The sequence below is a fragment of the Fundulus heteroclitus genome, chromosome 13, assembly GCF_011125445.2.
Source record: "Fundulus heteroclitus isolate FHET01 chromosome 13, MU-UCD_Fhet_4.1, whole genome shotgun sequence".
Taxonomy (NCBI): domain Eukaryota; kingdom Metazoa; phylum Chordata; class Actinopteri; order Cyprinodontiformes; family Fundulidae; genus Fundulus; species Fundulus heteroclitus.
The window spans coordinates 16095932-16122632 of NC_046373.1; the positions used below are offsets into that span (position 1 = coordinate 16095932).

At 41.3% G+C, this 26701-nt stretch overlaps 2 protein-coding genes across 3 annotated transcripts in view; one reads left to right on the plus strand and one right to left on the minus strand.

The window, feature by feature from the left end:
- jarid2b (jumonji, AT rich interactive domain 2b) overlaps positions 1-19474 on the plus strand; it is a 136059-nt gene extending 116585 nt beyond the window's left edge. Inside the window, exons 7-18 of the mRNA XM_036145208.1 lie at positions 540-2025; positions 6139-6680; positions 10119-10211; positions 10391-10509; positions 12909-12979; positions 13124-13238; positions 13323-13428; positions 14172-14354; positions 14860-14990; positions 15624-15810; positions 15903-16010; positions 17024-19474. Coding sequence (XP_036001101.1) covers positions 540-2025; positions 6139-6680; positions 10119-10211; positions 10391-10509; positions 12909-12979; positions 13124-13238; positions 13323-13428; positions 14172-14354; positions 14860-14990; positions 15624-15810; positions 15903-16010; positions 17024-17269 — 3387 coding nt within the window. The 3' untranslated portion in view covers positions 17270-19474. The remainder of the gene's footprint in view (positions 1-539; positions 2026-6138; positions 6681-10118; positions 10212-10390; positions 10510-12908; positions 12980-13123; positions 13239-13322; positions 13429-14171; positions 14355-14859; positions 14991-15623; positions 15811-15902; positions 16011-17023) is intronic.
- A 5177-nt stretch (positions 19475-24651) lies between these two features.
- The window catches only part of dtnbp1b (dystrobrevin binding protein 1b), a 51627-nt gene continuing 49577 nt past the window's right edge, over positions 24652-26701 (minus strand). The window contains exons 3-4 of one of the 2 annotated variants that reach the window (XM_036145210.1): positions 26326-26460; positions 24652-25066 (exon numbers count right to left, since the gene is read on the minus strand). In XM_036145210.1, the coding sequence (XP_036001103.1) occupies positions 24753-25066; positions 26326-26460 (449 nt within the window). In that variant the 3' untranslated portion in view covers positions 24652-24752. Of the gene's footprint in view, positions 25067-26325; positions 26470-26701 lie in introns of both variants that reach the window. The other variant, XM_012865967.3, reaches the window with a different exon arrangement.

Genomic DNA, 26701 nt, shown 5'->3' on the forward strand with positions numbered 1-26701 from the left:
AGTAAAAAGCTATTTTCGTTCAGCCAAATGGGATTTAAGCTTCTGCCAATGACCCCACCTCCTACCTCATACTGTCCGGCCATCTGTTAGCCAAAACCACAGAGCCATCCCTGCTTCGCATTTGGTCATGTTCTTTCTCTGCTGTGTCTAAACTATTGTTTATCCCTTCATGTTTTGGGTTTGTCATTGTATAAATCTTAGGCATAGTGTTGACAATAAATGGTAAAATAACAATGGCCCTGTTGATTTATTTAGCCATTACTGGCTGAACAAAGCTTTCCACGAGTAGCTTTAGTCTAACCAGCCACATGTTTCAACATGCAGACATTATGAAATGTCCACATTCAACTTCTGCTTTTTGATAATTATATCTGTATGAGCATACTGTAGAAAATTCTTTATAATGTGGTGTGCAGTATTTTTAACTCAGACTTACTCAAAAATACTACAATTAAATGTTTTAATCTGAGTATCTCTACCTTTGACTATCTAGAAAAAAAAAATCCCTAATTTCTGCTCCTTTTTGTTCTTTTTCTCAGATCTCGAAAGTGAATGGGATGACGCGGGCTGGCTCGGCACACGCCGTTGGTGGAGCCAAGAAGAGCCACGACTTACGACTGCCGTCCAAAACTGTGAAGAAGTACACAGCCACCGTGTCTAAGGGCCACGTCACCTACACCAAAGCCAGGCAGAAAGAACTGGGCAAGAAAACCAAACTCAGCAGCAGCAACAAACACAACAGCGCCGCCTCGGCATCATCGTCAGCGAACAATCACAATCAGCACAGCCAGCCAGCAGCCAGCAGTAGGCTGGCCAACTCAGGAAAAGCAGCGGCAACAGCCCACCACAGCAATGCAAAAACCCGCAAACAGGTGCTACTATCCAACGGGCTGCACAAAGCGGCCGCCAGCGTCCGGCCCAACGGCAGGCTGAACGGGCAATGGCACAACGGCTCGGCCAAGGAGGACGGGCTGAAACAGTGCCAACCGGGCCACGGGGAGTGCCCGGGCCGAGAGGGACTGCGAAACTCCAAGCGCCGTCTGGAGGTGGTGCTTAACTCTGTGAGCACAGAGGTTGTCGCGCAAAAGGCCAAAACGAGCGGCTCCGAGGCCAAAAAGGCCAAGCTTCAGCCGGCGCCGCTGGAGACGCGCAGCAGCAGCAAGAAGGTGGCCAGCGAAGAGAAGGCCGCCAAGCAGAACGGCGCCCCTACCACTCCGCTTTCTAATGGACATGATTCAGAGAAGCCCGCCCCTCCTAAACAGACTCAACCCGCTGCTCCACTTTCAGCTACTACTCCACCTCCTCAACAAATGCCACCTCCTTCTACACCAGCAGCCAACGCGGAGCCAGTGAACCAGCGACCCAAGCGCGCATCAGCCGGCAAGCTGATGTTGATAAGACAAGCACAGCAGCAGCAAAGCAGGTCGCATGGTCGGAGCTCCTCCTCCTCCTCCACCTCCACCTCCTCCCCCTCAGTAGGCCACAATAACGCACCAAACCCCAGTCGAGCCAGCACTACCTCAGACCCTCAACAAACCTCGGTCTCCTCCCCCTCGTCTTGCACCAACTCATCCACTCTTCCTTCCGCCAACACTCCAGGCCCGATCAAACCAGCAGCGTTGCGGCTCGCCGACCGCGACAAGGAGTGGGAGCGCGAGAAAGAGCTGACGCGGCAAAAGGAACGCGAGCAGGAGAAGGAGCGGGACCGCCAGCGGAGCAAGCCCGATGGCTGGGCGGCGCTGGGCGAGGTGCCCGTCTTCCGGCCAGCGCCGAGGGAGTTCCAGGACCCTCTGGTGTACTTGGACGCAGTGAGGGAGCAGGCCGAGGTGGCTGGCATGTGCCGCGTGGTGCCGCCGCAAGACTGGCGGCCGGAGTGCAAGCTGAACGAGGAGATGCGCTTCGTCACACAGGTGCAGAGGGTCCACATGCTGGGTCGACGCTGGGGCCCAAACGTGCAGCGGCTGGCTTGCATCCGCAAACACCTTAAATCTCAGGGCATTACCATGGATGAGCCGCCTGTCATTGGTAAGTAAGCCAAATGTGGAAGGCACGCATGTTTTTATGCAAAGTTTTAAGTCTGGAAAACTACCTTTTAGAAGTGTTTTATATGACTGAGCATTAAAGGTATACTATGCAACCAGGGTTGGTTTTCCAGCGAGGCTCCCCCCAGAGGGCGAAAGTAAAAGTGCACTGTCATAAAGATGCTCAGCTGTTCTGGTTTCTCCGTCAAGCCAGGCGCGGTTGTTTTGAGCTTAGCAGACAGGCGAACGCAACGAAAAGTTGAAAAAACGGCAGTACAAACAATGACTAACACAGTGAAAGTATGAACATCAAGCTTCCCGCAGCACTATCTTGGTACTCACGCTACCTCCTCGCCAACATTCAAAATAAATAAATAAATAAATCAAATAATAATAATAATAATAATAAAAACTCGATATGCTTGCATGTTTATCTGACGTTAACACGCGGTTCTTTGTTGTTGCTTTCGCGCGTGCATATAGTGAATGGCAGGGCAAAAACTCATGGAGTTCTCGCCGTAAAGCAAGACGCTCTTGCAATTGCAAGTGCGGTATTTCCCCCACAGACCCCCAGGGCGGCCGAGAAAACCTTTGTTTGACCTGAAATGACTCATTTAATCATCCAAAACGGTATGGAACACATTAATTAACTGAAAAATGTTGCATAGTATGCCTTTAAGGAACAAACTCCTTTTGGGCATACCCACAGATGACAAGACCTGTTGATTGTACAGGAGTAAATGAGTAAACCATTAAAACCAGCTCTGAATCAGAAAACATGCTGCTTCTTTCAATAACTTAAGCTATAAAGATGGCAAAAGAGCAGCTGCTCACTATTTGGACTTTAACAGTGTTGTCACCAATAGCCACGACGGAGAAATACCCTCCAGTAAAATGTTAAAAATGTTCGTTTGTCGTTTAACAGTAACGATGTGTAACATTTCCGCACAAAACTTTATGGCTAATGAGAGGAAAATCTTCACCAGACTACACGGCCACCTGAAATTTGTTATAAAAATGTTGAGAAAAAATATGTAGCTGCCAGAATGTTTTCTTCTTTACTACACATATGTTGTGGTGTTGATATAGCGCTCCACTGCAAAAACGGATCTAAAAATAAGTAAAATGTTCTTAAAATTTGTGTTTTTGTCCTAGATTTGAGCAGGTAAATAAGATTATCTGTCAGTGGAATGAGTATTTTGACCCCTAAAATAAGATAATTAGATATACTGCACTTGAAATAAGATTGAGATTAGTTGTTCCTATTTTAAGTGCAAAAATCTTATTCTATTGGCAGATGATCTTATTTACCTGCTCAAATCAGGGAAAAATAGACAAATTTTAAGAACATTTTACTTATTTTTAGTTCCGTTTTTGCAGTGTTCTTTCAAATCAGCTCAGCGTAGCTAGTGCTGTTGCAGCTGTTAGCCAGACAGAGCTGGCACCCATTGAGCCACAGCGGCGCGTCTTCCACCAGCCAAAATACCTTGTTTCCAGATGACTTCCTGTAGCATGGCCAACAGACCGGTTCAGCATCAACAGCAATTTGTGTCTCTTTTTGGCACAGTGGTGGTCTAGGTTATTTTTTCCCCCAGTGTTAATTTGGCCAAACATGATGATGTAAGAAGATTAAAAGGTATGATCTGAATAGACAATGTGACACCTGGACCTGATGCTGCATTTTTTTTTTTTTTGTGTGTGTGCGCGCGTGTGCAGAATGATGTATGAAGCTGATCTGGTGTCACCTTTCTGATTGCTGACCTGATCTTTGCGCGTGCATAGTGAAGCAGCCTTAGTGTCCAACTTCATAAGTAGACTGGCAACATTTTAAAGATGTCTGTTTTGCACCAGCAAAGCTCAGCTACACTGCAAAAACGGAACTAGAAATAAGTAAAATGTTCTTAAAATGAGTGTATTTGCCATTGATTTGAGCAAGTGAATAAGATGATTTGCCAATGGAATAAGATTTTTGCACTTAAAATAAGAACACTTCATCTCCATCATCTTATTTCAAGTAAAGGATGTCTAATTATTTTATTTTAAGGGCAAAGATACTCACTCCATTGGCAGATACTCTTATTTACCTGCTCAAATCAAGGACAAATACACTAACTTTAAGAACATTTTACTTATTTTTAGATCAGTGTTTGCAGTGTAGTAATAAAAATAAGAGCCACTTGATTTGTCGTGATCAGTTTGTCAGGTCACAAATTTAGAAATGGACCAGTCAGGCTTTTTTGGCCAGTCTTAGCTGAGTCAGATTTCCTTTTTTAGAACTACAAACAACATAATTTTGAACATTTTTGGTAGCCTTTTTGCATTGGGCAGTTTTTAGAGTTTGAAAATGAAGATGCAGGCAGTGTCTTGTATTGGAAGATGTAAAAATAACAGCATGAGTTTCCAGCTCACAGGCTATCTTCAGCATTTTATGTTGACTATTACATTTTATGGAGAATGTTCAATCCCTTACCCTAAAATGAGAGTTGCAAAATACTTCTAAAATCCAGCCTATTCCATGACAACGAGGGGTTGAAAGCTCAAACCAGAACAACTTATCTTTAAGCCTTCCTGTTATCTACTGAAAGTCTTGCTCTTTCATGGCTCAAATGAACAGCTTCTTTGTTCTCTATATGCCTCTGTCTTCATTTAAAACACTTCTCTGACACTGAGGAAAAACTTTGAGCCACGTTCACACAGCAACTGCATCTACACCTGTTCACACATGGGAATGGTATTTCTTTAGTTTCACATCAGCTCTGTACTGGGCCATGGGTCGCGAGTTGATTTGTTGGTACAGATCTAGTCCTGGAGCCATTTGTTAGTAAGGTTCCTCACGGTAATTTAATTCAGTCGAACCCTGTAACAACATTCTTTACTCTGCTCGAATGAGCACCAATAGTGTCCTTAACAAACGTGCAGAGAAGTGTTGCGTTAATGCCTACATGGCTATTCAAAGGAACGGGATCTTTCTTTTATGTATATGTGGCACTGTATCTACATTTTCTCCTCAATTCTGGCTTTTGTCTATAATAATTATCAGCCGTGTCTGCTTGTTTTTCCTGCACAGTCAAAATGTATGAAATGTATAAAATCTTTTATGTTTTATTAAGGCTCTCAGTTGATTGTGATTTTTCTGCTTAGAGTTTAAAGTATACAGTATTGTGTAGTCTTTGGTTCTGATCCAGAAAAGTGTAGCTGAAGTATTGCACATTACATGACCTGAACATGGTGATGGTAACATGAGACTTTGTTGTGAGAAGACTTTGACTACGTTCACACTGCAGCCTGAAGTGACCCAATTCCAATTTTTTTTTTTGCCCATATGCGACCTGTATCTGATCTTTTTTTGACAGTCTGAACAACACAAATCGGATTTTTTCAAATGCGACCCAGGCTGCTTGGATATCTGGTCCTGAATCCGATACGTATCTGAACTTTTCAAATGCGACCTGTGTACCTGTACGGCCGGGTCGCATTTATCCGAGCTGTACGTCACCGATACTCGACAAACGTCACTATTCTGTGTCCTGCTATGCAGAAGCAGGAAGAAAGACGACACTCATAGCGGACTACAATGAGGAGAGCAGTCAATGGAGAGAAAGCTCCGGTTAGAAAATAAATTAATGACCGCAAAATGCGCGCCGGCATTATAATCCATGTTTACTTCTGCAAACACTGAGCACGCTCGCTACGTGTGACGTCATCGCGTCCTCGAGTGCGCATGCGGGGCACTTCGGTTGAACGCATTCAGTTCACAAAGTAGATCACATACAAGTCGCATATATTTAGAAATGTGAACGGACACGCAAAAAAAATCCGATTTATTAAAAAAATCGGAATTGAGCATTAAGACCTGCAGTGTGAACGTAGCCTTAGTCTCCATGAGGACTTCACTGTTATATTCTGGTGCACTCAACAAATTAGAGCATAAATAGCAGGTATTCTGAGCCAAAAGTCAATATTTGCCACTATTAAGGACATGTCTGCGAGAAGGAGCAATGTTGCTGTCAATGCTGTATATTTCTTAACCAAAAAAAAAAGTGTGAAGTACTGGAAAAATGGCACTTGTCTCCATGTTTGGCATTAGTAAGCTAACCTCCATGTCTGCCCTGTGTAGGTGGCTGTGAAGTGGACCTGTCACGTTTTTTCCAGCTCATCAATGACATGGGCGGCATGCAGCAGGTGATGGACCTTAAGAAGTGGACCAAGCTCGCCGACCTCCTGCGCATCCCCAAGTCGGCGCAGGACCGGCTGGCCAAGCTGCAGGAGGCTTACCTCCAGTACATCCTCTCCTATGACTCTCTCAGCGCCGAGGAGCGGCTCCGGCTTCTGGGCGACGTGCTGCAAGAGAGAAAGACCCTGGAGTCGCGGCAGGGCCCCCTGGAGGGCCTCTCGGATTCCGCCGCGCACGCTCTGCCACGCTACGAGCCCAAGAACGGGCTGGTGGGCGGGATAGTCGGAGGGACGACCGGGAACCACCGCGCCAATGGCGTGTACCACCGTCTGAAATGTCTGAAGGAGCTGGAGGCTCAGGTCAAAGCGGGCCGGCGCCGGCTCTTCGCTCAGGAAAAACAAGGCAAAGAGGACAGGCAGAACGGAGAGCAGCACGCGGAGGAGGAACGGGGCGTTCTCAGTGACCAGTACAAATGTATCTACAAGGTGAGGATGAAGGCTGCGCTCCCCTTTCATGCCACGCACTCGAAGCATTTAGACAAGAGGCATGAAAGTGCATCTTTTTTTCACGATTCTCTGCTGTTCTGTCTTCTGTCGATGAGTGCCCGTAATAACTTTTGCTGTCATTTAAGGATCGCTGTTGGTTTGTCATCAGCAGTAGCAGCGCAGCATGGAAGCATCTGTGATTGTTGCTTCCTTTCTGCCGCAGTACTACGGTTTCTCTTGTGTAACTTGTAGCCAGCTGAATGATGTTACGTGAGAAAGACACATGCGTCTTGGCAGCTATTATCCGGTCGGTTCTGGCCTCTCAAAATTATTTTCTGAGAGCAGTACGATGCTTGCGTACTGACGCAATGAGGCTCATTCTGAAAAAACAAAAACTTTTTACCTCGAGAAGTCCGGGGGCCAAGGCTTCATTGACCCTCCCACTTTACGGCGACCACTCTCGCTTTTGGTCACGTTCGCATCCCCTGACACTTAGGAAAACAGAAAGTCACACTGTGATAAAACTGTATTTTCTGCCTGAGTTTTATACTTTACCTGCCTGTCTTTTTGTCTTTGTCGAGTTCTTCGTGAGGGAGGAGTAGCTGAAGTGCTGCTGTAATCTCAAATCTCTGCATTACTCGTCAGAGGTTTGGTTTCGTCAACCCGGCAAGAAATGCGCCTTACGGGATCATAACACTGTTAACCATCTGTCATTTCAATGCTTTATTTTTTTAGTTTTCTCTGCAAGTTTAAGACATTTTTTTCAGTAATTAAGGAACCAACTGAGAAGCACCCTTCTCAGTCGTTAGGACCACGTCTAGTTGGAGTTGCCTGATGCATCTGGAGCGTTTGGTTAGCTTACATTATCACTGGGTTTCAATCAGGGCCCGTCTTGATACGGTTTCAGCCACGAAGATCAAATCAACCCTCGAAATTCTCAGTAATCCAGCTCTAAGTAATTCGGAGTATTGCAGTTTCAGTTGCAAACGTACGCACTCTCACCATCGGGATGTCTCGTTAATGATTTACTTGAACCCCTGTTTTGCGAGGTTGACCCATGGCGCAACATGGGGGCAAGACCTTTAGAGGATTTTGTCTAATCAACACAGCGTTACATGTCTAAATGCAGATTCAGAATGATGTACATACCCATCCACTAATATTCGGTTAAGTGTCCCTGAGTGAGTTGCAGAGGAACCTCACGCTTTTCATTTGCCTTACCGTGCTTATCGTATCGTTCTGGCTGAATAATGGACCTGTCTTTGTAGGATTGGTAAGGTTAAGTTAAATAGTTTGTTTTCCTGCTACTGACCTGACGCTTAAGTGTTCTCCACAAATCTCCATTGGGGTTGATGTCCGAGCCTCTACAGAACCTTAATGCTATCCGGGTTGTTTTTATTTAAAAACCATTTTGAATGTGTGTTTGGGATCATTGTCCTGAGTGAAGCTTTTAACCATCTAGTTGGTAATTTAGGAAGTTCTTAGTTGTTCCACACATTTCGTACAATACTTCAAAGCCACTGGCAGCAAAACAGCCCCATGGCCGAATACTACCACTACTATGTTTGACAGTCAGGACATTGTTCTGGGGTGAGAAACCTTCCTCCTGACTCCTCCAAACATTCTTCTTGTTATTGTGGCCAAACGGCTCAGTCCTTGTCACTTCTGAACATTAAACATTTTTTTTTTCTAAAGTCTTTTCCAATTTAGGCAGCTTCAAATTTCACATTTAATTGCAGATCTTCAGCTTCTTATGGGCCTCATACTTGGTGGTTCCTGGGTTGCTTATGATCCTTCTAACCAGTTAGATTTTATCTGAGGTGCACAGTTTCCCCAGGCCCACTTAGAGCTCATTTAGCTTAAGGAAAACCCATATGAGTTTGACTCAATTGGGTTTTCTGACAGAAAAAAAAAATGGTTTTGGAAGCGATAATAGAGCTTCTGTAATGGCTCAAAACTCAAACCGATTAACAACAAACAGTATTTGTTTTAAAGCGAGGTCTGTTACGCAACACTGTCTAATTTAAATGCAATAGTTTGAACAGGAAAGCGGTCAACTATCCAGCCAGAATCTACCATAGATTTGTTTTTGGCTACAAAAAAGCATGCCGTTTTTCTGCAGCTCACAAAGGGGTGTTCAACCAGATGATAGTGGAGGTGTACATGTACTTGAACCTGTATGCATAATTCTGACATTGTGTGGATGAGAGAAAATCTACAATAAGTTTAATTTTGTGCGCACATTTCTTATTAATCTCGTTTCAACCCAAAAACGAAAGGTTCAAGTGTATCATTGAGCTATTATGACGTTCATGCTGATAATGAGTGTATGCGAACTTCTGAGCAGACCTGTAGGTGACCGAATCAGGAATATATCTGTTGTTTGTTTTGTTTTTGTTTTTTGCTCATTGATGGGAAATTCAGTCTGGCGTTGGAGCTGTGTGTCTTGTAAGGTTTTGCTGTAGCCTTTATTGTGTGCATATATGGACCCACGTGTGCAGTGTTCCCACTACTCTTTTTGTCTGGGCTGTGTTGCTGATTTGGCTGGCTAAAAATGTAAGTGAGGTAAAAAAAGAGAAGAAATTAACCCACCAACCAGTTCCCTTCACAACGTCCACCCAATGCAGCTTTACTACTTGTTGTTTCTTCTTCAACAGCACTGATTTACACACACTGTTCACTGATTTGTTGTTGGTGTGAAGTACCAATTCGGCAGTTCTTCCTTTCATTACCATAACTTTAGCTTTCTCTCACATACAGTCCAGCAAACTTCAATCATCTCAAATCTGGATCTCATTTGATTTTATTTTTTTTCCCCTTCTTACTCCCATTCACCATTGGTATCTGACCTTCCTATGAAGAGCTAAGATCCTGCCAACAGACATGTCCCAGTACAATCAATGACTCTGTCACAACATGCACAGCGTATTTGTGTGCACTTCTTGATTATACGAGGCCTCTGAGAAGGAGTTTAGATTTCAGGAGAGCTAAGTGCTTGTCAGGAGTCTAATTATGGTCTCTAAATGCTTTTGAAGTATTCATTGTGTGGCAGAGGAAAAAAGTATACCTTTTTTTTTGTTTAAAATAATTATTTTACTACACTTTGATTTTAGAAAATTTTGATGAGATCTGGAAAAATCTCAAAAGAGAAAATAAGTTTAGTTTAAGCTTGAGGATTTGAACTAGACCAAGGCATGTAGTGACTCTCATGAATCTGGATAAATGTACATTTGTCTGTCACCATGCCTGCAGCGTTTTTATTCATTCTTTGACTTTTACAAACCTGAAGTTTTGTGACAAAAAAAAAAAAAGAAAGCATTCCTAAACACATTTTCTGTTTTATTATTTCCCTTTTGGTCTGCATCTCCTTGATTTGTTTTCTTTTCCCCCATGCTGGCACGCCGTCTCTTCCGATGGATAATTTGTCTCTTTTTGCAGGGGAAATCGGTGTCCTTGACCAACTTCTTCAGGATAGCCCGGAACACCATGACCATGTGCTTTAATAAGGAACCTGGCGCGGCTGAGGTTGAGGTAAGCCTTAAAAAAAAAACCCTCATTAAACAATAAAAGTAAAGAGCTTTTAGTGGCTGGATTTAAGCTGTCGGTGTTGCCAAAGGTAACCCATTCATCACTCAAATATTAGCCAACACCTGGAATATACTTCATGCATTCCTAAGCAATCGGTTTTCCTTTTTTTTCCCCATTTGCAGCAAGAATACTGGAGGATAGTGGAGCAGAGAGACGCCCACGTGGCAGTCCACTGTGGAAAAGTGGACACCAGTACACATGGCAGTGGTTTCCCTACTGGAAAATCAGAGCCATTTTCAAAGTAAGACCCTAAAATCTAATATACTAAACATTTGGATGAAAGGATGTTGGCTGTAAAACCCAAGGCTTGATCAGTTCATGGATTAATAGTGAAAATTTGATGGGCTGTTTTGAACTTCTGTCAAGTTGATATATAAGGCATCATAAACATCGTCTTAAAGGGGACATTTCATACTTCTTTTCACCTTGAATCAATCAGTTGTGGTCTTTATAAAGTGAAACTGCAATGCTTTGGTCTGAATTCCTTGTTATTTTACCCCCACATTTCCACTTTTCACCCCCGTTCTGAGGTGCGACTGAGAAGAACTTGTTTTGGTGCTGTCTCTTTAAATCTAATGGAGGCACTTCACACCCCTCCAGGTCGCAGCGCGTTCCACTCCACCCTGTCCGCCCATTTTTGTATTATATTCAGGAATGGTATAATGAACAACTGAGCATTTTGACTTATCTACTTGTAGCTTCGACATCCTTCATGTCGAACTACAAAATCGCTCCAAGAAATAAAACTGGGGGATTTGCAAAATTGGTAAATTGGAAGTCCACAAAATTTGACTCAAAAAGAATATAAAGATATCTATGCACCAACTAGTAAACAACAAAATGTATGTAAAGCCCCAGTGTGTAACATTTACACATGTAGTGCACCATCTAGTGGTGCGCTAAATGTATTACAAATTATCTCGCCGTTAAAGTGTGTAATAACTAATACAGAAGCCATGGAGTGTCATAAATGTGACAATGTAAACATCTCCTCCATGTATTAGCTACTGCTAATGGCTACGGTCATCGTTTGAAGTGGTTTTTGGCACTGTTGCCAAGTCCGCTGATTATAAGCCACTTTGAGCTTGTTTTTTTTCTAAAGTTGCTTGTAATTTCCATGATTAGCGTTTTTTTAGGCTCGTTTCTGTACGTGTAGTCGCTTATTTGGGCTCTTAAATAAGCAACTATAAACACGAGTTATAAAGAGAGTGAACCGGCTGATATCTCTCCGCCCCTGCGCGTACACACACACTCCCTGACAGGGAGAGAAGACGAACAAACGAGTCGTCTCTGCCAGGAAGACAGAGCGTTGCTGCTCTACACTGCCCTGTTTCAAACATGAAGCCAAAATAAACTTCACTGTTATATTGAACTATCTTACCTGTTCAGCAGAAAGCCTGCAACCTCTTCATCCCCTTTGAATCACCACCCCCTCATAAAATATCTCCATCTGGTAATAATAGCCGATATAGAATCTTGGTATCTCCAGGTAATTATTATTTTTTCTTTCCTTTGTTACTTTCTCTTCTCTCTATCTGGGAAAAGAGTATGGATGGTCCTCCATTTCAACAGAAAACGGCAAATAGAACGATCTACGGTCGTCTTTGCTTGTTTTATCATCCTCCTCCTCCTCTACCAATGGCACGTCTTCATGTAGGAGACAGATGGGGAAAATGCATATAGCTGACAAGTTTGTCCCCTTTTGGCTACTGTAATCAGAAATAGCACCTCCCAGTCGGTGCACCACCACCTATGTATTTGTAAACAACAAACTCTAAGCTATGAGAACGCTTTCATTTTTGTTATGTTATTAGACTTTTGGCAGCATATGCGTTTATAAAAGCAATACTTTTTGCTAATTAAACGCCAAATGAGTTACACACTGTCCCTTTAAGAACTAAGAAAGTGGGTTTAGCATATGTCCCCTTTAAAGTGCTATGAATGTGGCTGATCTGATTAGCACTGGACAGGTCTAATAAGGTGTTAACACCAAAGTCACATATTAAATATCTAAAGCAATGTAACATTCACATGTAACGCACCAGAATACAAGATCTGAATATTTTTCCACCTAGTTGTATTTCTGCCTTGCGTTGCAGGAAGATAAACAGACCCCCCCCCCCCCCCCCCCCCCCAGCTTGTGTTGACACATCAAAACGATTCACAACTCTTAAAGACTATATATTCACCACACATATGTAGCAGTGAACAAAGATTCTCTAACCTCGACATAACAGAAGCACGGAGCGGCTGTAACCGCCACAACCTGACCTCCTTTCTCATTGATTCAACTAATAAATATTTTACCGCTTAATTCCCCTCATAGACTGCATTTTGAGCATTGAAATTTTAGCTTCAGGCCCTGTGTGGAGAAAAAAAAATAGAAATGAACCTATAACATCATGTTGAAAGTGAAGTGGAGCATTAGGCGGTGGAAGACTATTGATTCGACATCTGGAAGCATATGCATACATGAAAAGTGATGAATGTGTTTCAAATACATGACAGAGCTGGGTCTTTTACAAATAAATGTTTTAATTTCCGTAAGTTTAAGTGGCGTTTTTCAGTAACACACACACAGCTTTGTAAGCAAAGCTATTGAAGATGTTTATTGAATGCGATGGCTCCCTCTCTCCTCAGACACGGATGGAACCTCACTGTCCTCCCGAATAATTCTGGATCCATACTGAGGCATCTGGGTGCTGTGCCTGGTAAGACCTCACCGGATCATTGGGCTTTATTAGCCGCTTCTTCTCAGATGTTGTGTATTCCTCTTCCTGCTGTAAACTCAGCAGTCATTAATGCTTTCTTCTTTTCTCAATCTGTCCTGTTTTTTTTTTGTTTTTTTTTTGCAGGGGTGACCATTCCCTGGCTAAATATTGGCATGGTCTTTTCTACCTCATGCTGGTCTCGAGACCAAAATCGCCTTCCATATATTGATTACTTACACACTGGTGCTGATTGCATTTGGTAAGTGTCACGGACCTCCGTTTAGGATCTGCCACTTCATGGTAAACTATAGAAACCAGGATAAAGCTTCTGTTTTACTGGCAGGTATTCTGTCCCTGCTGAGGAGAAGGCGAAGCTGGACAAGGTGGTCCATACACTGCTTCAAGCCAATGGCACCCCAGGACTAGAAATGCTGGAGAAGAACATTATGGTGAGTGGGAGCAGTAGTGCTGTTTCTTTACCAGTGTTTGCCACGTCTTGGTGTACCTTTCTAGGAAATGTGAAGCGATGTTGGTCCTCACAATAACCACTTATCAGACCTACATACACTGCAAAAAATGTGACTAAAAACAAGTACAAAATTTTTGAAATTAGTGTATTTGTCCTTGATTTGAGCAGCAAGTTTAAATGATCTGCCAATGGAATATAATTTTTGCACTTATAATAGGAGCAACTCATCTGAATCATCCTATTTTAAGTGCAGTTTATCTAATTATCTTATTTTAGGTGTAAAAATACTCATTCCATTGTCATATCAAATTATTAATCTGCTCAAATTAAGGACAAATATGCTAATTTAAAGACATTTTTACTTATTTTTAAATTCAGTTTTTGCAGTGTAGCCTGGAATTTGCTTGGTGTTTTAGGTCCAGACTTTCCATCCATCAACATTTAGTCTGTCCATTTTTCACACATCCATCTATTCATCCAACCATGTCTGTCCCTGCATTCGCCGTAATCCATCGATGCTTCTATAAATCCCATCACTGGATCCATACGTACATGGACTCATCTGTACATCCGTTTTTCAAGGTTTCATGACAACTCTGGACGCATCTACCATGATAAAAAGAGGAAGGAAAAAAAGGACTGAAACTATTTGAGGCTGGAAAATGATGGAAGAAATGTTTTTGTTGTGATCCGCGTTGTATCTCTTTATCTTTGACCTTCCAGATCTCTCCAGAGGTGCTGTGCCGTGAAGGCATCAAGGTTTACCGTACGGTCCAGCGGAGTGGCCAGTTTGTGGTCTGCTTCCCCGGTGCCTTTGTCTCTAAAGTGTGCTGTGGCTACAGCGTGTCAGAGACGGTGCACTTCGCCACGCCACACTGGATGAACCTGGGTTACCAGGCTGCAAAGGTCAGTCCATGAAGCCGGGTGCACATGGTAGTCAGTCACCATCCATCCTAAACATGAACAGACGTACACAGAAGTAACTTCACTGCTTGGCTATTTGTGTGGTCAGTAGGAGCCACTGGAAGTCATATGTTGAGCATTAATACTTTGCAAGGCTCTATACCTTAGTCATTTGATTACAGTCGTTAGGGTCATGAAAGCATAGGTTTATAGTTATACCAAGACTGCCCTCAAGAGTGTGATAATATTCAGATAATAACCGACAATGACAAGGATTTTGAGTCAAATTAGGTAAATATAACCAACAGTTATAACCAGTTATTTTTTTTTCTTTCGTTACAATTACTATTTTTGTGCAAGCACAGTTCTGTATCTACTCATATGTTTATATCTGTCTAAATGGGGTATTTGCCTAAGAGAATTTCACCATTTTGATCGGTACAGTAAAAGACATCGTTAGTTGTTACCATTGTCATGTTAGTTGATGCTTGTTCTGTTTTTTCCTCAGGACCTGAAATGTCGTTGTGTAGCCAAGCCCTTCTCCATGGAGAAGCTACTGTATCAGATCGCCACCGCTGAGACCAAGAGGGACAACGGCCTTCTCCTCACCACCATATCCGCCCTTCTCGAAGACCTCAGGCAGGATGCTACATCACACAAAACACCCCATCAAACAGGCCGCAAAGCTAAAAACCAAACCAGTTAAAGCAAATTAAGCAGCTTTTAACTGCACTTTGTTTAAAGCATTGCACCTTTCTCGCTGTCTGCTCTTTTCGGAGTAACACGAGAAAAAAACTGGTTAATTAGCCGGGCTATCCGGTCAGGTAGCCCCCCTGCAGTCGCCTGATCTTAGCTCGCATACAGCAGCTTTAAATCCACATTATCTTAGTAAGAGAGGCTGCTGCTGCTTCCCTTTGTTTACGCCTCCCTTCAGCCAGCTCACCAGCAGGGCGCAGCAACTTTATGGCGCCCCATTAAAAAGACTTTAAGCTGTAGAAACAGTGTTAGGGACAACTTTTTACCTTGATAACGGCCCGTTGCTTGTAAAGACAAAATAAATGTACTTTGTTTTACGAGCACATTCATATATTCATATATATATATATATATATATATATATATATATATATATATATATATATATATATATATATATATATATATATATATATATATATATATATTACAAGAGCGGGTTAGACTCTCCCAGAGCGACTACAGTCGAACATCAACAGATTCTGTTTCTGAACCCGCTTCTCTCTCGTCCTCCAGGAACATAGAGCTGCACCAACGTGAGGAACTTTATAAGGCAGGTTTGCTGTCCTCTGCCCGGTATGGCACACACGACGGCAACTTCGGGCCCGCTGACGGGCGCAAGAAGCCCCGCGGCAAATGGCTGGCACTGGAGTCATTAGAGAGACGCTGCCAAATCTGTCAACACCTCTGCTACCTGTCCATGGTGAGTGTCTGAACGAAATACTTTTCCAGTAATCCAGTGAGTGAAAAATGCGTTCCTGGTGATGCGATCGCTCGTGTGTCGCATCTTTCCAGGTGGTTCAGGAGACGGACAACGTGGTTTTCTGTCTGGAGTGTGCGCTACGCTATGTGGAGAAGCACAAGTCCTGCAGGGGCCTCAAGATGATGTATCGATATGATGAGGTAAGATGTTCTGTCTGTGTCCAGCAGGGGGCGACGTCAACTAAGAAATGATACAGTGAAAGCAAGAAACCACTGAGTTTTTTTCTTCCTGAATGCTTTTAGTCGTTTATAAAGAAAAACGTGGCAGCTAAGAAAGTAATCAAAATATTTGTTCTTATCTTTGTTCTTCATGTTGTTTTATATAAAACTGGAATATAAGTTCATTTATTTCTCTAATAAAGTTAAAAGAGTTAGTCATAAATAGTTTTTATGTACTTTTGTTTTTTATCTCTGTGAATGTTGATGATTTTTGGCTTAAACAAAATTTAGTCTCTCAGAAGGTAAGATATTCACAAAGTATTTTTTTATACAGGAAAGCCAGCCATCCAGAAACTATGTCCCTGTACAGGATATGTCCTCTAAAACCTGATCAGAGCTCATTCAGCATGAATCACTGCTTCAATGCAGCGTGACGAGGAGCTGGTTCTGCTGAAGTGTTTAGAAAAAAAAAAAAACCCAGCTTCCTTTAACAGCAGCCATTGGCTCATCTGCATTATTGGCTCTGGTTCCTCTCTTCTCGTCTCCGTCGCTCTTCCTCTTTACACTCCATAGATTCTGTTTGGGTTCGGCTCAGGCCAGTTTGCTGTCTAATCAAGCACGGCGATACCGTTGCTTTTGGAGTTGATAAAACACATTTGACCGAAACGAGCGGGATTCTGTTCCTCTGCACTCTTGCTCCTCATTCTGAGAGCTTGTTTTCTAAATGAAACGTAGAATTTTTGTCTTGAAGCCCTGAAATGTACCTGTACTTCATGGATAAAAGGATCTTCTCAACCCGAGCAGGAAATGTAACATTACACGGATGCATCTGCCATTTTTCTTTTCAACATAGTATTAACTTCTATAAGTAAAAAAAATGTTAGATGTTTTTAAGAAGTCAAAAAGCTTTTAAAGGAAGTTTGCTCTAATTGTATGTGTTTATCGTATTATCCACTCAAAGAGACCAATTTTCTGCCTCGTCTTTTCCTGCACAGGAGCAAATCAACAGTTTGGTGAACCAAGTGTGCGGACGGGCGATGCTAAAGAACGGGGGAGTCGGCATCGGAGGAGGCGGGGCGGTCATCCTTAGCGGAGGAGGAGTCGGGGTGGACTCTTGCCACACTTTGAGCCCCGCCAAAGCATCACCAGCCAAGCGGGGCCCCCGAAAGCGCACCACCGTAGAGGTGTCCCTGGCCCGCCTGTCCTCCATCCACATGCCGAAGGCCGCGGCCGTGTCCTGAAGCGGGCGGGGTCCTCCCCCCCCCCTCCACCTTCCACTTCTGTTTTGTTTCTACTTTAAGAAGGAATCACTATCAGTCCTCGCTCAGCTGAGCTCAGCCTCCATTTTCACCCACCTCTCCTTTAGCGACAGCTTGTTTCTGAAATCCGAAAAATAAAAAGCAAAGCAAGATGTCTTTTTTGCACTAGTGTGAAAGAATTAGTTTTTATCTTGAGTGATATTTTTTTATTATTATTTTTAGTCTCCCACCCCCGACCTGCTCTGAATCGGCAGTAACAAGCATTAACATTCAGAGGAAGACTCGACGGGGGCCCCGTTTCCCCCCCCACCCCACCCCCCTCCATCCTCTCTGAATGAGAACGGGTTACATTTGTTACCTTTTTCTTGCATCACTCACTCCTGAGACTGAACCCACATGCCTGTTAAAACTTGGGACGAAGAAAATTGACCCCCTTCCCCCACTTTGTTTATTTCTTCCAGGACGACGTTAAGTAGTTACCCAAAGTTCCTCTCTGTCCTTGATTCTAAGGAAGACGAGTCCTTTTTTTGTTGTTGCATTTTCTGCGTTTGCGATGCGTTTCCTGCAGATTTTCTTTAAGGGAGGTTGATGCAAGGTTTAAAAACTTGAAAGACGATGTTGGTTGGCTACATTTTTATTATTATTATTTTCTAATTTTTAGTTCTATTTTGAATCTTTAGCTTTGTTTCTGCTAGGTTTGGGTGTTTTTTTTGTTTCTTTTTCTCGTGTTTCATGTTTATTTTCTGTCCGTCGGCGGACGTGAGCGAAGCAGAGCCTCACTTCTGCGTCGACACGGAGGGATCTCTCCAGTCGGAGTCCGGTGCCTGACGTCTGGCGAGAAGATCCGATTTATTGGTGCTGTTGGTTCTAATTACTGTATAACAACACAAAATAAAAAAAATAAAAATAAAAAAAAAATGTCTGAGGGGGATGGTTGGTGCGTGCTCCGCCCACCTCCCCCACCCCACAGGTCAGAAAGGCTTTCAGGCTTTTCTGGTTCTAGATGTGCAATCATGTTAACATTCCATTCTTCCAGTCCTCTTGTTTCATCTGTACCAGTAAACATTAATTATTATATTATTATTTTATGGGTTTTCTCCCCATTTGTTGAGCTGATGTGTTATCCTAAGTAGAGCCACTAGTTAATGAGTGTAAAATGTGAAATATTTTTTTTTTCTTACTTTGCTTTTTTTTTGCCTTTTTGTCCCCGCCCCTTTTCCCACCCCACCAGATATATTATGAGTAATTTTTAGAGAGAGGAAAGAAAAAAAAAACTAAGTCCAACACAAACAAACAACCTTCAACTTTTTTGTACATATATCCTGTAAATTTCTTTAAATACTTGAGCCTTTTTCCTGGGGTTAAGTAAGAAAGAAAGAAAAGGAAGGAAAAGGATGCAGAAGAGAGTTTTCCAGAGAAGAGAGTGCTTGATGAAGAAAAAGCCTTACAATTCCCTTTCTTCATCTGTGTGAGTTTGATGCTTACAGGGTTTTGCTCTGGTAAATGTGTATAAAAATTTAAAGTGCTGCTTATATCACTGAGAAAGAAGATATCGAGTAGCCGACGATCGACCCCCCCCCCCCTACCCCCCACCCTCCCTCACACCTCTACACTCTGCCCCCTCTCCTCCAACCTAGTTTTGTTTGTTTAGCTTTACTTTTTTAAAGAAAAGGGAAAAAAAAGGATATGTTGACAAAAAATGGGTTTTTACATTTTCATTACTGAAAATTCAACAAAAATGTAGTAGCTACTCATGTTGCACTGAGCTTGCCAGTGGTGACTGTCAAGGAAAAATCCTATAACCCAGTTTGTCGGTATTTGTCCCTTGCAGAAGACTGAACTGTTTTAGGACTATTTAAAGAAATACCAAGGTGTTTTCAGCTTCAAAAAAGTGGTTGTCAAGTTTTTATGGCCTTACAATATATTTTATTCTTACGGGATTTTTTTTTTCTTTCTGTTTTTTGTTTTATTGCTTAGTTCTCGTTGGTTTTTCTTCCATTTTCTACAGTACAAACTACTTGCTCACAATGGGATCTCTGGTGACTTAATTTATTAAAGCCGCTCGCCGGCCTTTCCTCTCAATGGGAAAGAGTTTCATGTTGGTTATATTTACAGTTTTTTACTTTTGCAGTTTGTACCTAAGGTTTAATAAAAACTTACAGACAATTCACTGTCAGTCCTTTCCAACCTGCTTGTGTCTCGGTTATTTGTGTCGAGAGTTTTCCTTTGACCGCAGAATGATAAATGGACTGAATTTGAATAAAACACCTTTCTACTCATACTGACTGCTAGAGCCACATTCACCCAATGTTACTAATGCGCACATATTCAAACACTGATAAAGCGACAAGTGATGGGAGAAGCTGGAATCAACCTAACAAACTTCATACTGCAGGACAGTTACCCCTGGTGCCTCATTAATATATAACATTGCAGATAAGTGACATTTAAATAAAGTTAAAAGTTCCAAAATGAATACAAAGTCATATATTTAGTCTTTGAAGTAAAATCTAAAATGTTTTACTGTGTGGGGGGAAAAAGAACATTTGAATGAATTTTAGGTGAAAAAAATAAATTTTGAATTTATGTCCAAAGGAGTCATAATCATAATTCTTTTAAATAAATTATCTTTAATCGTGTTTAAAGATAATTCAATTAAATAAAATTGTATTGATCCCTTTTTTTTAAATCATGGAAGAAATACATTTGAAGAAATAAATCTGTATTTAATTTACTGTGTCACGATGAGAACTCAATAAGGCTGGTTAACCAAACCCTTACATTTGATTGGTTAACCTGGACAGCAAGTCTGCTTCAGACCAATCACCAGAAGGGTACTATAATTAAATGAGCTTTAAATATATTATATAAAGTATCTTTCAGTTTTTTAGGTATTAAATGTCATTAACAAACATGTTTTCTATAACTTCCATATTATGCTGCTGCAGCCCATCATGAATTTATTTCAGCATTACCGTTCAAAATCAGCAGGTGGTGCTAACGCCGCAACCTTCAAAGGTTATTGGTCTAAAATTCACCTGTTAGCCAATCAGATCTTGAGTTGTATTTGACCCAAAGTACCGTGCGAAAAGTCTACAGACTATTAAGTGGTGTCAATATTTCATGTTCTTTTTGGCTGCTTGTGAATGTCTCTAAATAAAATTTTAATGCATTATAATTGAAAAATCACAATGTTGTTTAATTCGCTGTTAGTTCCTGAGCAGGAGTCCATGACATAATTTAAACGTCCTGTGGAGCCTCAGCCCAGGTTCTGATTGGTTAACCCTGCACAGCAAGACCACATTGGACCAATCACGTGTAACCAGCAGAGGTTATCTACACATTGACTGATCCTCCATTACTGTAATGAAAGAAAAGGCTGTAAAAAAAAATAAATGTAAATGTTTGAAACGAATATGTAGTTTTTTTTAAGTAAACCTAACAGATATGCAATTAATGATAAATAGCAGAATTCAATGTGTATATTTCTGAAAACTATATTTGACTATATAATTGCTCTATGGAAGAAATCATGAATTATGTCTATCAAAATCAGTCCGTGACACTGCTGTAATCAAAGCTGATTGGTCCAAAGTTAACCAATCACGTGTACGGTGTGGGCAGAGGTCTTGAGTCATCCATCTTTGGCGGTTTGTGTAAATCACTGATTAAAACATCTAATTGACTAACCCCCACACAGCAAGCTGACTTCCAGCCAACCACCTTTCCACTAACGGTGTTCTCTGCACCGACTGATCCTCCAGCTCAGAACAAGGATGCCACAATTCATTAAACATAAAAAAGCTAAATTATTCTTAATACGTGGGAAACATACAGAATTATATTTTTTCATAAACCTGTAAGATGTTTTATTTTATTAATGGATAAGGCTAGACTGTCACAGACTTGAAGTTGACGTTGACCAATCAAATGTTGGGGTCCATTTAACGAGCCATAGTGGCCGCAGCACAGGAGATGAGATCACTGCATAAGTACTGAAATAATTACGATCTTTAGCACAATTTAATTCCCAGTTATAGTTAAATCACTACATAAATTAATCCCAATTTATTTAGTGGTCTGTGGCACTTTTCTGTCCCACTTATGATCAAAGTATTGGGCAAAAGTTATGAGTCATCCCGAAACTTTCAAACTTTGCTTCCAAACAGCTTCTTTCAAAGATTTCCTTGGACTGCCTTTTCCGTGTTATTTCAGTCCGGCCTTTTTCAGACATCTTTATTTCTTGTTAAGCTACTTAACATTTAACCTTTGCATCTACACAACAGACATCCTAGCAAAAGTTGAGCTTCATCTCTAAGGTGTTTCATTACTTACTGTAGAGACAAGATTTGTCAGAATTTATTTTAGATGAATATTTGGCAGAGGGACAAATTGCCCAGTTTTGCAGACTTTATGATGATGCAGATCCTCTTATGTCCCCTGTTGCTTAAGGGGCATAACTTAGCATATAATGTTTCTTTGCTCTGTACAATATGCCGTCACTTTCGGGTACAAAGACTGGAAAAAATGAGAGGGAGAAACACTCAGCGAAAATGACAGCTGGTTAAAAACATCCAAGCAAGTCGTAGGTCCATGACGCAAAACTATTACCTTTAGGCAAAATAGTTCAAAATGCAAACAGCTGGTAAAAAGTCACTGATACATTTTTGTCAACTGAACCAGCAAAAATATGAAAACTAGAAAACAGGCAGCAGAACGCTGCAAAAGTAAACAGAAACCCACTCACTTCATTAACATGCGATGTTTGCAGGCTGCCCCAGTAGCTCTTAAAACTTTAAAGTGCACCGAGCTGCGCGGTCGTACATCAGCACCGACTGTTTACTGTTCACAACAAACCCACACAGCAACTTTGAGCCACAAAAAGACATTTACTCTTGCACACAGTAAAGTAAATTCCTGGTTTAAGAGACACCCCTTCTTTTCCCCCCAAAACATGCAGGACCATAATAAATTAACTCACGCTTTCAATCCTGCTCACATTTCTTTTTCCACAAAAATGCTCGGAGGAAAAAAATCAATCCACTCTTGAGCAGAAACCTTTATTACCAACAAGTCAAGAAAATTAAACAGGGGGGACAGAAAGGGAAGGAGTAATGCATTCACATTGCACAAATATTAACAATTTAACAAAAAAAATAAATAAAGATTTGGACACGGTTTTAACGTTCAGGCCGTCGTCCAGTGCATAGCACGCAGTCCAAGATGGGGATTTGATCCAAGTTTAGAAGAAATCTGTCCAAAATGCACTGGTCATAGATAGGCGATGGGTAAAGTCGGTTCGTGTGAGCATGTGTTCGTAAAATAACTGAAAACCTTTACCAGGATTGTCAGCGGTATTCAGCGTGACACAGTTTTGGCTGGAATAAAAGCAGAAATTTGGCACATTACATTTTAAACAGGAGTCGAGTGAGAGCTGGTCGTCAGACGTATCTATAACGAAAGTGAGAAGTTTCTGTGCCCTCTGCAGCTCATTCATCCGCTCAATTCATTTTAATTTTACCAAAAATCTCATTGGTACCGGCACAGAAATAGCTTCCATGTCCTGTGTGTTTAAAGCGTCACTTTACACAATCAGGACCCTCACCCTGCAGTGAGAAGTTACAAAATGTAAAGCTGCATCTGTTTGTTTCATCGGCAAAACTAGATTTCACTTAAAAAAATAGAGATGAGTTAAATGGAAAATATCTGCTGGAGAGACGGTTGGTCCACTTGATTTCTTCATCCATGAAAACCTGCTTTAGTTCCATGAGAGGAAGGTTAAAGTGTCCCAATCCTGCTGAAGGGAGTTTATTTTCTTCACATATGGCAGGTAAAAAAAAAAACTATTAAATGTTTAGCTAATGTTCCAACAATGACATGACAGCGTCAGGATTTATGCACAATACGTTTTACCATAAAGCAGGAAGAGAAATGAGCTTAATGACTCGTATAGATGGCTTAACTATGGCCTCATTTCCTCTCTTTCAACATGCACAGAAACAGGACATCAGGATTCCCACACATTTTGTGATTTCATTTTCCAAACATTTCTGGATTTCTCAGTATGTTTTCTTTTTTCTTAGAAAATCTGAGTAGCAATTGTTTTATCTTGACAATTGTTCATAATCTGAATGATCAACAAATTCTAAAATAATACAATGCCGAAGGTGGCTTGTGATAAAGGGCTCTTTTACCAATTTTTTTTGGCATCTAATTTGGATTATCACTAGTTCAGATCATGCTTCCACTTCTCAAATAAAGGCAGATTGGTTTAAAGCACCATCTGGGACCAATGATACTTTTCTCAGTTTTGTAAATGTTTAAAGAAAAGCTGAGTGTTTTGTTTGCTGTTTGAACCACCTTAGATCTTCCTCAGTTTGAGAACCACAAGTTTTTCATTTACGTATCCGTGGAGGAGACTTAACCACTGAAATACTAATGGCTAAAATATTGAACTGAAGTTGTGAGGTAGCCAATCAGAAACAACGTAATCTACATATACAGGTGCAGCTGAACAAATTAGATTGAAAAGGTGAATTATTCAAGTGATTCAGTTCATAAAGTTAAAACTTCAGACACAGAGAAACGTATTTACTTTGTTCATCACTGTTAATGCTATTAATTAGGGTTTGCGGCTAATGAAAATCCATAATTTTGTTTAAATATTACAAAAGACAAATGAAAACAATATTTGTGTGACGAAAATGTGATCAGAGTTATTGAGACCCTCCATGAGGAGTTTTAGTCACAAAACGTCTTTGCTAAATATGCTGTAGGTTTCCGTAGTGCTGTATCCAAACATTGTGATAGAAAGTTCAGTGGAAGGAAAAAGTGTGGAAGAAAAGGTTTACAACTAACAGGGAAAATCACAGCTTTTTCTATGAGGGCATTTACCAACAGCGCCTGACATTAAGTGCAAAAGATCCTATTTTTAAGACTTATGGTATTATGTAAAATTAGGATTTCTTTCTGGCAAAGCTGATTTTGTTTCAAACGTTTTAAATATCTCGCTGCAAAGAATGTGTAGATCTTTATGAACTGATTTACTAAAATAAGTGACCGTTTCAATGATGTTCTAACTTATGGAGATTCACGTGGTAAATCAATCTGGAAACTGATTAGAGGAACTTTCATGCTTCTCAGGGCTAAGAGCAGGAACCCTAAAGTACTGATGCTGATTCTCTGAACAACCCTAAAATACTGATGCTGATTCTCTGAACAACCCTATACTATTCTTCTAAACGGGGCGCGGACATCTTGAACCAGATTCGATCAGATTGAACTTATATCACTGGTCTTTTAAGGCAGGTTTATTTGGCAGTTTGTGCAACCTCAGTGTTATATCGCTGTCATGAAATTAAACGTTTTTTTTTGGGAATAAGAGTCAATAAATAGAATAGAATATATATCTAGGTTTGATTTGGCAGCTGTGAGGGTTTACCCTTCAAATCAAGTCCGACTCTCCTCAAACCTGCTGCCTCCTTTCCTCACAGTCTCGACTGCTCTGATCTTCCTGATCCTCTCGGTCCACCAGCAGAGTGTCTGCATGGACCTCCTCTTCATCCAGGGTCACTACTACGGGGGGCTTTCCTCTCCTTCCTCCGACACCACCTCCTCCTTGCTCCGCCTCCTCCTCCTCCTCCTCGTCCTCCCCGGCCTCCGTGTCCTGGCTGGCCGAGTCGGTGCAGGTGGACGACAGGGACGACAGCTTGTGCCGGAGCTCGGCCTGGGTGGGAACCTGGAGGCTGATCTCGGTCGTGAAGGACTCAACATCTGGACCTTGGGGATGATAGAAGGACTTAAATGTGTGGGAGTGAAAGTACAAAAAATGCTCCAGAAGTACCACAGCCTTTTAGATTCTCATGTTTTTTTTAATTTTTTATTTTTTTTTTGTGGTGGGAGCTGCGAGACACCAAGTGATGATACAAATTCCTGACTTTACAATGTCAGAAATATACTCATTTTAACTTTGCAAATGTATGCTTTTAATCATGGAAAAATAGGTTTTCCTCAAAAATCTACAACTATTCCACATCAGAAAACATCCTTTATTTTGTCGCAAATAGTTGAAATTAAACCCTTATTATGCGTTTTTTGTGGAAATTTACTCATCTGTAGCCAGTAATTAATTTTCTTTAATCAATAATGGCCGAAATACATTTTATTGAGGGGGAAACCAGAATAAAAACATAATGTTAGGCGTACAAGTATAAAGAACAATATGAGAATAAGCATATGGGGAAGACTGTGCATTTTTTTTGTAAGAGTACTCATAAAATTACTACTATATTCTCACAATCTTATGACTTCATTTTCATAATTTTCCCCCTAGGGCTGGACAATAATTCAATAACAATATATATCGATCGATAGATGTATATCGATGATAGAAAAAAAGGGTCAATAAAAAGTTCAATAGAATAAGTTTTCCTTCCTTATGCATTCTAGCCTATCATGTAGTTTAATATTAAATTCTCCCAACCAATCACAAACGCAGACCCAGCAACGCTCTGCCCCCTCAAAAGCTCCGCCCCCTTCAAAGAGTATACAGAGCATGCATTCTTTTAAATTTTTTACATACTTGCAGTTTTGGTAAAAAGTTGGTTAGAAGTCATTGTTTGTGTGTTCTTTATCTAAAAATAGTTTGCTAAGCAACTGCATAAAATGGCCCAGGGCTGCACTTCAAATATACGTTTTGAATTTGTTGATAATTAGCGATATTGATCAATATGATTTATATTTTATCGATATGCTTTGTTTCTCCCTATATCGTCCAGCCCTATGCCCCCCCCCCCTCAAAAAAAAGAGGGTAAAAGTTATTTTAGGGTCACAGGCTGATAAGGAACCCCTGAAAAAGCATAAAACTAGTAAAATACATTAAGTTTGCATAATTGTGAAAAAGGTCATGAATACCTTTGCGTGCCACTGTAATATATGAGATGAGAATAACATGAATATGAATGATAGGTCACTGAATGATCTCCTGCCCGGCTTATAGATTGTACTGTAACGCATATCCAGCTGTAATTAGTATTTACCTTTGACAGGTGAGGCGGCGCTGTTGTCCTCTCCACCGGAGTGCAGGAACACGTCCAGCGCCTCGTGGTCAGACATGTCCATCAGATCCATCTGCTCCAGCATGTCCACGTTCACCTCCATGGACGACATGCTGCCTATTGGCTCTGGACGCGACAGATGGCAGTCAGATGTCAGCAAACACTCAGGTACAGAGAACGCAGCAGCAAGGAGCTGAGTCCAGGAAGAAAAGGTGCTTTGCTCTAGGTCACAGTCTTCACTCGCCAAATACAAATGCAGAAGCAAATGGCCACACACAAGCTGGATGGTGTTTGAAATGGGTAAGCGTGTAGGATTTCTATTTAAAAACAACTACGCTCACAATCCAAAGCATTACTG